The 13,969-nt window shown below is 41.3% G+C and overlaps 1 protein-coding gene across 1 annotated transcript in view; it reads left to right on the forward strand.

The window, feature by feature from the left end:
- The window catches only part of LOC126293558 (protein disulfide-isomerase A5), a 112,736-nt gene that overhangs the window by 64,649 nt on the left and 34,118 nt on the right, over window positions 1-13,969 (forward strand). The window contains exon 4 of the mRNA XM_049986836.1: window positions 6,272-6,498. Coding sequence (XP_049842793.1) covers window positions 6,272-6,498 — 227 coding nt within the window. The remainder of the gene's footprint in view (window positions 1-6,271; window positions 6,499-13,969) is intronic.

The raw sequence follows: 13,969 nt of genomic DNA on the forward strand, positions 1-13,969 counted from the left end.
GTGTTTACTATGCTATTCAGCATTGTGCAAAATATTTTTAATTTTATTTGGAAGAACATTTATTTAAACAATGCCATTAAACTAACATAACTAGGTTGTATGGACTGTAATATATGAGAACACACAACTTTTATGAAAGTGATATACAAATATCTTCTAGTGTGCTGGAGTATATTGTGATTATAACAAGTTTTACGTGTTATAACAGTATTGGCAAATATCATGTTTGTAAAATTTATGTACATTGAACTCACATAAATTATTTAATTTCAAGTTTTACAGTCAAACCATCTGTTTTCCCTTTTATTCTCGTGTTTGGCCAGCCACGGTCATCTGCTCTTTTGTTTTTACCCCTTCTACCTGATTCTTGCTTCTCTCTGTGGTTTTCTTTTCCTATTTTGTCCACAGTAGTCCTGGTTGTCCTCCTATCATTCTTCTGGTTCTTCCTTTCTCCTATTATTGTGCTGTACGACTCCTTTCTTTTCTCCTTTCCCTCGTGTAATTACTTTACCGGGAACAAGAGACCGATGACCTCGCAGTTTGCTCCCTTCCCCTCCCTCTTTTAAACCACCTAACCGACCTAAGTTTGTTGCCATTTCATTATTGTACTACTTATAAATTAAACCAAATTACTTCACTGTATAAAGTGTAGATGTATTACTTAATTTTCTGTTTCTTATATTATCATTGAAGATCTATTTACCTTGTATTTTACCATTTTGTTATTTCTAAACTATGCACATCGTTATATAGATTTCATGCACGAAGCCACAACTAGTGTGTGATTGAGATTTGATGCGTGTAGTTCCGAATCTGTCTGTGGCAAGTATTCAATACGGGCTCTGTGTTGTTCAGTTTGTTCATTGAGTGAGTCATTCGTTGTAGAGTTGTTAAGCTATATAGTTCTTAAGTCTTAATCTGTAGTGAGATTCAATATGTAAGGACCTAGAGTCAGTTGTGGTTTTGCAGTTAACCTGTAGAGTTGTTATTCTCGCACCCGGTAATCGATGCGTAAACTGCTGTGCAATTGCACTTCGGTCAGTATTTTTCAGTTGTCGTCAAGCTTCGAAAGATTAGAGTTAATATGTTAACTATCAGCACTGTCACTTGTGAAATGTTATTAGAGCACTTGTAGACTATTTAAGTTGCTGATATGTTGTGTATTATGAAAATGATAGATGTGATTCCCCCAAATTGCTTCAGGCAAATGCTGGGATGGTTCCTTTGAAAGAGCACGGCTGACTTCCTTTCCCATCCTCACACACACACACACACACACACACACACACACACACACACACACACACACACAACTCTTATACCCACCGTGCCTGGCTGTCGAGACCAGACTTCCTTGGCAGTCAGAGACAGTGGCAAGTGGTCATGTGTGTGGGAGTCATATTTCTCTCTCTCTCTCTCTCTCTCTCTCTCTCTCTCTCTCTCTTTCTCTCTCTGTGTGTGTGTGTGTGTGTGTGTGTGTGTGTGTGTGTGTGTGTGTGTGTGTGTGTGTGTGTGGGGGGGGGGGGGGGGGAGGATGGATTTTTTTTACTGAAAGCTTACCTGTTTAGCAGTCACTTCGTTGTGCCTGTCTGCAACTCAGCACTTCCAGTATATGGTGAGTAGCAATCTGTCCTTTTCATGATATTGTATACTAGTTATTAAGACACTGACAGTATAAGGGAGGTACAAATAATCGGATTATGGAAAGGTTTTCAGAAATTACGACAACCACTTGCCTTTTTAATAGACAGTTTTTCAGTATACTGTGATCGGTTTTGAGTTGCCTAGTAGCTCTTCATCAGATGGTACATATATACGTACAGTGCTTTTTTGTTGTGAGGCTTGTTATGTATCTGTGGCAAGATAGGAAATGACAGGAAATAAGTGCTACATGTGATACAGTTTCACAAAATATTTACAGTACAAGTTCTACTTAAAAGGTGTTACTTATGGATAGTAGATGCTGCAGGTATATATTCGTTATGTGTAGCACATTGGAAAATGGTATTCATGTTTTTGAATTGCTTTTACACACTGCAGTTAACATACTTTGCCACAGGCACCAACTTCCATGTTTTAAAAACTGGAGTGTGTGATTAAGCTACAGGCTCAAACATCTTGTGTTGAACCAAAGAAGTTGTTGGTTAACACACACTGGTGAAGGTTATATCTTACTTACAGGGAATATATATGTCATATTAACTTAAATTAGTAAAAATTGAGCTGTAAATTAATAAGTGCAATTTACAATAGATGATATTTCTGTTACAGTTAAGAGTACTGGTGTTAGGATTTCTTCTAACAGCTATTTATATTGGTTGAACTGGCCATACAATTTTGAGGTTAGCAGGTTAGTGGTTAATTTACAATTAATAAGTAATATAGGCATTTGGTAGGGAGTGGAATGCATGTATGAGTGGTGTGTGTGTGGGGGGGGGGGGGGGGGGTTTCAATGAGAGGGGAGAGGGAGAGACACTGTGAGACTGGGGGTGGGTTGGACGGGGAGAGAGAGAGAGAGAGAGAGAGAGAGAGAGAGAGAGAGAGAGAGAGAGAGTGTTTCTGGGTGGCGACAATTTAGTTAAAGTTTAAAGGGTCTTTAAAATTATGAAAGAAGGGGTTATTTGCTAATTCTGTCTGTTCATCTAAAATGGTGTATGGTGATTTAGGCTCTTGGATGAATAATCTTTAATTGTTCAAGAAGATCCATCATTATTCCCTCGACTACACCCTGTAGGATACAGAGGTTGGTTTTTATGTCTGTAACAGAATGTTTATTTTCTGTGAGATGGGTGGCAAACTTTGATCTATTTAAGTTGTTTAGATGTGTGCATCAGTGTGCTCTTTGTATCGTGTTTGCCTTATGTAGTAGCAGGAGCAGCTATCACACCTTTATTTATGTAGGCCAGATTTGTGAAAGGGTGTGATGGCTCTCGTAGTATTGTGGACTATTTTGTTTTGTATTCTGTTGTTCATGTGAAAACTTATTTTAACATTGTGTGGTTCAAACAGCTTAGCGAGTTTGTACGACATGTTACCAAGAAAGGGCATACAGACTTATTTGGTTTCTTCTGCTGCTGAGGGCTGGCTTGTTCGTATTGTTTTATAGGATTTCATTTTGACATCCAGTGTATCAACTAGGGTTGGATCATAAGTATTGTTATAGTAGGTTCAGATTGAATTTTGTTTACTAGGTTGAGTGCTGATATAAAGAATGCTAGTGTATGCTGATTTGTGAGTGGCATGATGTATTGTTAACTATGACATCTGATATTGTGGGTGTCCTATATATTTGAAATTTATGTTCATTGTTGTGGTGTACTATATTTAGGTCAAGAAAGTTGATTCCGTATTGAGTTTGATGTCGTACTGTAAGCTGTATTACTGGATGAACATTATTAAGTTATCAGCTAAAGTGTCAACATCAGTGGCTGTCCCATCATATAGCAACTTAGTGTTTATAATAAATGAGTTTGTCCTTTCCTATTTGGTCTGCTTTAAAGAATTTGATTTTTATGTCATTGATGTATGAGGCGGACCCAAACGTAACTGGAATCGTAATGCTGCACATCTTGTAGTAACAGGTTCCGCCACCAAAGGGTTGTAGTAGGAGCTCTGCTGAGTCATTCTGCCACACAGCGTCACCCAACAGTGAGAAGTGTGGTTTCTTTGGCAGTTCTTTGAGTGTGCGTACAGTGGAGATGTGGCACGAGGAAATGGTTAGTTCTTACGAACAACGTGCGGCAATGAAGTTTTGTATCTCATTAGGCAAGAATGCAGCAGAAACTGTTGCAATGATTCAGACAGCCTACAAAGACCATGCTCTTAGTAAAACACAAGTGTACAAATGGTTTTCTCGGTTTGAAAAGGGAGAAGTGGTGGTTGAAGATGAGCCCCGTTCCAGTCGACCTTCAACTGCTCGAAGCGAAGACAACATCGACAAAGTCTGTGATCTCACGAGTGAAGATCGATGCAGGACAATCGACCAACTCGAGAACTTGTCCGGGTTGTCCTGGAGCTCAATTTGGCGCACCTTGACCATCGATTTGGGGATGCGAAGAGTGGCAGCAAAATTTGTGCCGAAGCTTCTTACCGGAGATCAAAGGGATCGTCGTGTTTGAGCCTGTCTCGAAATGAAGGACGCGTTCAAAGATGATCTACATTTTTTCAACAAAATCATTACAGGTGATGAGTCATGGTGCTATGGGTATGATCCAGAAAGTGAACAACAGTCATCACAATCCAAGTTACCTGGCTCATCTCGACCAAGAAAAGCTCGACAAGTGAAATCGAATGTGAAAACGATGTTGATCTGTTTTTTGACAACAAAGGGATCGTACACTCTGAATTTGTCCCTGAAAACCAGACAGTAAACCAACAATTCTATTTGGAGGTTATGAAATGGCTTCGCAGAAGTTTGTCGCGAAAACGTCCGGCTTTGTGAGATTCTGGCATGTGGTTTCTGCAGCACAACAATGCTCCCGCGCACACAGCTCTCAGCGTTCGCCAGTTTTCGTCCTCAACGAAGACGACTACCTTGACCCACGCACCCTATTCCCCGGATTTAGCACCCTCGAACTTATTCCTATTCCCGAGGATGAAAACAGACTTGAGAGGGAAGCGTTTTGCGGATGTGGAAGACGTAAAACACAATGTCATGAAAGTGCTAGCAGGTATCAAAGAGGGCGAATTTAAAAGGTGCTCCGGACACTGGAAAGAACGTTTGGACAAGTGTATTAATGCTAGTGGGGAGTACTTTGAAGGACAGTAAGTTTGTTTTTGAAAACAATAAAGTAAATGCTTTCTAGAAAGAAATTCCAGTTATTTTTGGGTCCCCCCTCATGCATGTCAGCAAGAAGGCTAACTGCCCATTGCTAGACCAACATTTGAATATATATTTTGTTGTTGAAGGTAAAGTAACTGTGGGATGGCACTAACTCAAGCAATCCCATTAGCTAATAGGTTTCTACGTTACTTAGCTTTTTATGACGCATTAAGTTATTTTTTGTTATTCGGAGCGTGTGTATTATAGGTACGATGGTGGACATGTTGACTATGTTGAAGTGTGCAAAGTTTGCTGAATTGGGTGTGGTGATGTCTCTGATGCTGTCGATCAGTTAGTAAGTGTTCACATGAAAAATAAATATAAAATAGAGATTCTATGCCGTGCGGGAGGGGTCGATGTGTGACTTTCTTCAAAATTACTGGGGTGGGGCGGGGGGGGAGGGGGGGGGGGCGCAATTGTTATCGGGATGATCGTCTTGGTGATGACAGTTTGATCATAATTTTGATAAAGCATTTGCTGTGGAAAGTAAATAAACAGTTAGCATTGTGAACATTTGATGGTTTTCATGACTTACTGTGAATGAATGCTGAGGGAATCAGAGTGAAATTTGACTCATCGTAATCAACAATTTCCAAGAAATCAGGCAAGATAATTACGAATATCAGTTGTGGGACCAATAACACGGCAATTGCCAGCAACATAACGACCCACGTGGAGGAATTACTGGCATAATGATGACCAAATTTGAAACAGTGAGAGGAGAGAAAATGGTTTTGGTAGGCGTAACCGGCAGACAGTAGACGACGGAAGAGTTCGGGATCGTTCACCACTCAGAGATACGTGCAATTCCCAGTAAACTAGAAGTAGTTTTGAATGAGACCCGCACAATCTAATGGGTCAAGCAGTAGAATGCAAACAATTAAACATGAAACTCAAGATATTAGTGCTGAACTACTGACAGAAGATAAACATGTGTAGATGAAGTGTCGAATCTGGTGACTCAACGTAGTGTAAGTCGGAAAATGACAGCAATTTTAGATTGTGGTAGTGATACTGCAGTGATCTGCAAAAGTTTGTATGAACAGCTTCATGAAATAGTAGAGGTACTTATTTTCCTTGTCAGTAGTTTACATATCAGCAGCTGGGCAAATCAGTTACACTCTTAATACATAGTCACTCATTAGGTGCAAGATTTTAAACAGACATTTTGACGTGTTAGTTTTGATTCCTGACTCTTTGACTGTGGATTGGATTTTTGGCAATGATTCGCTGGCAGAAAGAGAGGTAAGATTGAGTACGGAAGATGACAATTTCGTTTTTGGGGCGATCGTAATTGGGACAATCAATATTTAATATTTAAATATTAGTAGGTGACATTTACTTTTCGAATACCCCTCGTGACATTATTTTGGCGCACCTTTTATTTGAGCTGCTACGTCGCCTGCGCTCCGGAAGGGCAGACTGCGAGAACCGTGCTGTCTCTCGCAGGCTCTCCAGAAGGTGCTGCAGCGCAGGGACGGCCCGCGGCAGATGCTGGTGCTGTTCTACGCCCCGTGGTGCGGCTTCTGCAAGCAGCTGAAGCCGGACTACGCGGCGGCTGCGTCGGAGCTCAGGGGCATCGCCACGCTGGCGGCCGTGGATGTCAACCGTCCGGAGAACGCGGTCCTCCGGCAGAAATACAACATCACGGGCTTCCCCACCGTCATCTACTTCGAGTGAGTCGGTAATGCGCGTTGCGATTCTCGGGACGGTCGTGTCCGTTCCTCCTCTGCCGCCCTCATTTTTTCTCCTTTTGTAACTGTGCCGTTACAGTGAGACGGTACAGCGGGCCGACACGCGCCTATGAGAGAGAGAGAATATTTACCTCGGGTGGCGAAGGGGATGTACGATCGAAAATTCTGTCACATTATATGTTGCAGGGAGTCTTCACTTTCAGCATTGCCTCTCAATCCTTCCCGAAAAATGCCGTAGAAACTAAAAATTTTACTGACCGAGTTGGGTGGTGCAGTGATTAGCATACCGGAGGTGCATTCGGGAGGGCGACGGTTCGAATTACGTTCTGCCTGTTCAGACTTAAGTTTTCCGTGAATTGCTTTAGGCAAGTGCCCGGTTGGTTACCCTGAAAGAGCACAGTCAATTTCCTTCCTCGCCTTTCTGTTTTTGAGCTAGTTCTCCATTTCAGAGACCTCATTGTCGACGGGAATTTCACTTGAGGTACCTGTGACCTGACGGCACACTGCTCTGTCGTAGTCCTTTTGGTTAACAGTAACTCCTCTACTGTGTCACTCGTCTGTGCATTTCTAAAAATAAATGAAATTTAATTCACCTACCGGTCTCTTCCGACGTAAAATCTTCCTGCCGCAACATGTTAAACGTAAACGCCATTCTGGCATGTTCCGACTGGCCGACTGCAGCTTACGGGTGAGAGTGGTAGACGACTGCGAGTGTGTCGCCGATCTCTCTGGCCGTTACTGCCGGCAGACGAATCCCGACAGTGGTGTGGCATCTCCTCGTCTGACTTCACGAGGCCGAGTGGACTCCATTTGAGACTTTGGTACCTCCTAAAAAATCTGTGGTGACGCTGTGAGTTGAACCGAATTCTTTCACACACCGGGCAGTGACGCTAACTGTTCGGCTAGGTTACCGCATCTAAATATGAGACACCGTAATTTTCCCCTTATGTGAAGTTTGATGTGGAGAGCTGTGTCAGGTAAACTGTCTGAGTAAATCCTAGCACTCTGCACTCAGTGTGTCACCTGTTGCTCGATAGGGGCTTTCTTACCTCCTTCGTCCTGTAACGGTTTCATTGTCTCTGTTAGATTTCTTTTCTGAAAGTCACAGCTTCTAATGTACTATTTTGATCAATAAAATTCAGTGTGCCTTTTGGGACTGCTACTATGCACAGCAGTAATATTCTGAGTCATTAAGATAATGTGATGCCACTGTATTTATTCTTCTGAGTAAAATAAGGAGAAACTGATCAATATTATGCAACCGATCCTGTGTGTGAGCCAGTCTAAACCCATAAATCACTGTGACAATTGTGGACTGCAATTATAATACCTCGAGCACCACAGATAGTAAATATTAATCTGCTACAATTACTTTCTTGTCTCTTAAGTCAAAACTAACAATTTCTGAGGCAAAATTGTGCTATAAATCACTCAAATTAATTGAAAATAAACGTTCGCAATCGGTACGTGTTCACATTGCGGAGGTCGTCGGGTGACTTCTCCGAGATGATCCGGTGCCTTCTCCGAGATGATCCGGTGCCTTCTCCGAGATGAGAACGCGACTGTGACCGACTGCTCTCCACCTGCCAGTTCGGGACACACTTCCTCCACAGTTCAGCTCATACTGCCGGTATTTGTAATGGAGGTCTGATCGTTCTGTTAACTTTTGTGAGTCAGTGCTTAATAAACGATATTGTAATGATTAACATGTCGTTACAGGTATTGTCAGATCAGTGTTTTAATCAATCGTACATTAAATATTAACACGGACTGTTACACATCTGGGGGCTAAATCTCATGCGGGACTCCTTCTGATTGGCTGTCATACGAGGGCAGACGTTGCCTGCTGTCAGAGTTTTCCCTCACTCCGGGTCTAGTTGGCGTGACGGTCTGTCGGGAGCTGTAACCGGTCTCTTTACTGGCTCACATAACTACAGCAGCAGATACGTTATGTACAGTACGACAAATCGTAAACCAAACTGTGGCGCGAGTGCCGCAACCTCGATGTGCGAAACTCTTCCTTCAGTCTGGACTCTCAGAAAATGCTCAGAGCACTAGGGCCCTCAAGGTGCTCGAAGACTCGCAACTGCCTTCGTAGAACTCCTTATTCCCCCTGATATGACCCACTTTACCTCCCAAAATACACAAAAATAACTGTCTGTGCTGTTTAACATAAAAGATAATGTTTATTTTTATTATTGATCTTTTGTCATCCCTGGTCCCGACGTAAGGTGTGTCGCTTTCATCTCTGGGTCTGAGTGACCTACCCTGTCCTTTCTAGCCTGTCCCTCTTTCTTCCCTGGGAAAGAAACTAATAGACCTCAAAGATGTGCTTTCAAATGTATGTGCCAACTTTACTGAGCACTTTGTGTCTTGAAGGTAAGTACTGTGCAGAAATTCTGCCTCAGTACTTTAATGTTTTCTTCATCCTCTTCCTCCTCTTCTTCTTCTTCTTCTTCTTCTTTTTGCGTTACAGCCTCTGTTTGTTTATTGTTTTCTTGTGTGAATTTTTCTTTCGATTTGGTTAACCATCTTCCTTCTACTACAACTACTGATTAGACATGCTTCACTCATTCTTTGAAAATAAGCACTTTCTGACTGTAACAGTTTTGTTCCTGACACAACAGTTGTGTGAGTACAATTGTAGTGAACCAATTATACAGTGATCAGTCATCTTTTGCTGACGTGTTGTGAAACTGAATTTTTAAAGATTTTCAAGTGTAGTAACTGCTTCATCGGTTCCGTGATTACCACAGTAGTACAAGTTTACGTGTCAGCTAGCTCCAAGTAAGATGAGGAGATTGAAGATAAATTAAATTATTTAGATAGTTAAAGAGATGAAAATTTTATCGTGTTGAGTGACTGGAATTTGATAGTAAGAGAAGGAAAAATAGTAGGTCAATATGGACTGGGAGAAAGGAATGCAAGAGGAAACCGCCTGATAGGATTTTGCACAGAGCATAATTTAATCATTGCTAACACTTTTTAAGAATCATCAAAGAAGGTTGTATATGTGCACGAGACCTACAACACTGGAAGGTTTCAGGATGATTATATAAAGGTTAGATGGAGATTTAGGAACCAGATTTTAAATTGTAAGGCTTTTCCTGGAACAAATGTGGACTCTGACCACAATTTAGTGGTTATGAATTACAGATTAAAATTGAAGAAATTGGAAAAAAGTAGGAAATTAAGGAGATGGGACCTGGATAAGATGAAAGAACCAGAGATTGTTGAGGGCTTCAGAGGGAGCATTACATAACGGTTGACTAGAACAAGGTGAAAGAAATACAGTAGGAGAGGAATGGGTACCTTTAAGAGATGAAATAGTGAAGGCAGCAGTGGATCAAATAGGTAGAGAGACAAGGCCAAGTGGGAATCCTTGGATAATACAAGAGATATTGAATTTAATTGATGAAAAGAGAAAATTTAAAAATCCAGCAAACGAAGCAGGGCAAAGGGAATATAAACGTTTAAAAACAGAGATTGACAGGAAGTGCAAAATTGCTAAGCAGGAATTGCTAGAGGAAAAATGTAAGGCTTTAGAAGCATTTTTCACTCTGGGAAAGATACATACTGCCTACAGGAAAATTAGAGAGACCTTTGGAGAAAAGAGAGCCACTTGTATGAATATCAAAACCTCAGATGGTAAATCAGTCCTAAGCAAAGGAGGGAAAGCTGAAAGGTAGGAGTAGTATATGGAGCGTCTATACAAGGGAGATGAATATGAAAGCAATATTATACAAAGGAAAATGGACACAGATGAAGATGAGAAGAATTTGACAAAGTTCTGAAAGATGTAGATCGAAACAAGGCCCCAGGAGTAGACGATATTCCGTCATACCTACTGATAGCCTCTTATTCGGTGTGCGAGATGTACAAGACAGGTGAAATACCCTCAGACATTCAAGAAGAATGTAATAATTCCAATTCCAAAGAAACCAGGTGCTGACAGGTGTGAAAATTACCAACCAATCAGTTCGATAAGCCACGGCCGTAAATACTAACATGAATTCTCTACAGAAGAATGGAAAAACTGGTAAAAGCCCACCTCGAGGAAAATAATTTTGGATTATGGAGAAATGCAGGAACACGTGAGGCGGTACTCACCCTGCAACTTACGTAAGAAGATATGTTAAGGAAAGGTAAACGAAGGTTCGTAGCATTTGTGGACTTAGAGAAAGCTTTGAAATTCTGAAGGTAGCATAGCTAAAATACGAGGAGCAAAAGGCTATTTACAACTTGTACAGAAACCAGATGGCAGTTATATGAGTTGAGGGTCATGAAAGAAAGGGAAGCAGTAGTTGAGACGGGAGTGAGACAGGATTGTAGCCTATCCCCAATGTTGTTCAATATGTATACTGATAAAGAAGTAAAGGAAACAAAATAAAAATTTGGAGCAGGAATTAAAGTCCAGGGAGCAGAAATAAAAACTTTGAGGTTTGCCGACGATATTGTAATTCTGTCAGAGACGGCAAAGTACTCGGAGGAGCAGTCGAACGCCACGGACAGTGTCTCGAAGGGCAGACGTAAGAAAAAATCGGACCGAAGCAAAACGAGGATAATGGAATGTAGTAGAATTTAATCAGGTGATGCTAAGGGAATTAGACTAGGAAGTGAGACCCTTAAAAGTAGTTAGTGTGAAGTAGAGAGGATATAAAATGTAGACTGGCAATGGCAAGAAAATAGTTTCTGAAGAAGAGACATTTGTTAATATCAAGTATAGATTTAAGTACTAGGTGGTCTTTTCTGAAGGTATTTGGCTGTAATGTAGCCATGTGTGGAAGTGAAATGTGGACAATAAACAATTTAGACAAAAAGAGAATAGAAGCTTTTGAAATAGGGCATCACAGAAGAGTACTGAAGATTAGACGGGTCGATCGTGCGACTAATGAGAGGTACTGAATGGAATTGGGGAGACGAGGAATTTGTCGGGGAGACGAGGAATTTGTCGGGGAGACGAGGAATTTGTCGGGGAGACGAGGAGTTTGTCGGGGAGACGAGGAATTTGTCGGGGAGACGAGGAATTTGTCGGGGAGACGAGGAATTTGTCGGGGAGACGAGGAATTTGTCGGGGAGACGAGGAATTTGTCGGGGAGACGAGGAATTTGTCGGGGAGACGAGGAATTTGTCGGGGAGACGAGGAATTTGTCGGGGAGACGAGGAATTTGTCGGGGAGACGAGGAATTTGTCGGGGAGACGAGGAATTTGTCGGGGAGACGAGGAATTTGTGGCACAACCGGACCAGAACAACAGATCGGTCAATAGGACTCTTTCCGAGACGTCGAGGGATCATCAATTTAGTACCGGAAAGAAGTGTGGGAGGTAAAAATCATAGAGAGACTGAGAGACGAATACGGCAAATAGGTCGAGAAAGATGTAGGTCGCAGTAGTTTTTCGGAGATTGGGAAGCTCGCACGAGCTAGAGGAGCACGGGGAGCTGCACCTACAAAATATGACCACTTGATTCTCATCGTGCAGGGACAGAAGTGGACACATCGCGCTACCTTCTGTTGCACTCAAGAACAAAATGAAATATCATTCTGTTCTCAGTTGAAATAAAATTTTGGTATCTTAATTACATTTCATCAATAGCAGTGTCTGCGCTAAAATGAACCATACAAAAAGTTTTCGCACTGCATATTTAACTCCTCAAACTCTTTAAAATCTTGTGCACTGTTTTACTTAACTGCATGCAGCCCAATAACTATGACAAATAATAAAAAGAAATACAGTTTTCTATCAAGTGAAGATATTGGACTGTAAGATATGCAAAAGTCAAGTTTTTCCACATAATAGTTTTCTTAAAATTGGACGATAAGTATTTTATATTGGCTGGAATGCAGCTCCCAGCTTAGGTACCAGCATTTGACGAGCGTTACGGCCACAACGAAGCTGCACTCAGCATGGAATGCGGAGAGCACTTCTGTAGTAGCAAAACAGTTAAGATTGATCGTGTTTGTGTGACCTTACAAATACTGGTAAATTTTCACACTATATGTACGTCAATTGTAATTTCCTTAGTTCAATATGGAGCAGCTATATTATTAATGTTTGAAAATTAGTCTTATATTTAGTAAAAATTTAATTGTTTTCTATTGTACACTTCTCGTTTAGATAGTGACTATTATCTCACTTTCAGTTATCTTATTTTAAGATACAGGTGTGGCAAAGTTTTTGTCTAAGTAAAAGGCAAATTAAATGTACACCGCCGAGTGGTAACGGCTTAAGACAGCTGTTGACAAACTTCGGAACTGAGTGCAGTTACAACAAAAATTTTGTGCTCCCTGTTATTCGTTATGCAAAGGACAGTTCTAATAGTGAAGCTTTTAAAATGTAATGTGTGGTTTTGTGAAGCAAATCCTGCAGAGCCCCAAAAGTTGGGAAATATCCTGAACTGTAAGTGAGGGTTCTTTCCTTTGTACAGTGTGGTATACGGCTTAAGACAGCTGTTGACAAACTTCGGAACTGAGTGCAGTTACAACAAAAATTTTGTGCTCCCCGTTATTCGTTATGCGAAGGACAGTTCTAATAGTGAAGCTTTTAAAATGTAATGTGTGGTTTTGTGAAGCAAATCCTGCAGAGCCACAAAAGTTGGGAAATATCCTGAACTGTAAGTGAGGGTTCTTTCCTTTGTACAGTGTGGTATACCTATCACACAAGTAACCTAGTTAAAGGCCTCGAAAATTGCAAAGACCGTAAATATGCCAGTGCTGCAATTCTGCGAGAGCGCTGGCAGGTGCAGTAGGTTCGTGTGCAGAGTGGCCGGTCTGTCAGACAGGGTACTGCTGAAAAACTGAGAAAATCGGCAACGTCCAGAGGCACAGGGTACAGTAGAGTGGCAATTCTGATGAAATGTCTGAGACTGTGGTGTTTAGAGGGACACAGAGTATTTTATTAGGAACAACTGGACATGGAAAAACAAAAAAATTACTTGTTGTCAACACTTGCAGAGGTGTAGAAGCTTCCCAAAGAAAATACCCACAAGGGGTTAGTGATTTGGTGCGCTCCTGAATAAATTAGAAACCTGTCTCTGAAAACATTGTTCCTCGGCTTTTAGAAGGGTACGAGGTACTCATTTTATTGGGCACGATCAAAATTCCGTAAGTCGTCCTCGTGTGAGTGTATTCCCTCTTCACAAAAAACTGTATACATGGCAGTGCGCAGAATCATTTACGATAACGTAGAGAAAGAAAAGTCCATCTATTCCATCCTTTATATAAACTCACTGGACAAAATGTTAGTCACCTCTTAAAAGGGCACACTACCCTCTCTCGAGTGCTACAGATTGCCAAGGACCAATATAATAATTACTTTGTGTGGCTCAATGGCCAGATGCTAGTCTTCTGTTAGGATGCCACTTCGTGAATCGCTCGCCCCTAACCTACCCAGTTAATTGGTCAGGAAGAAGATCTACAGTTTAATGTGAAATCCGAACTGCACGTTATTTCTA

The sequence above is a fragment of the Schistocerca gregaria genome, chromosome 10 (assembly GCF_023897955.1).
Source record: "Schistocerca gregaria isolate iqSchGreg1 chromosome 10, iqSchGreg1.2, whole genome shotgun sequence".
NCBI lineage: Eukaryota > Metazoa > Arthropoda > Insecta > Orthoptera > Acrididae > Schistocerca > Schistocerca gregaria.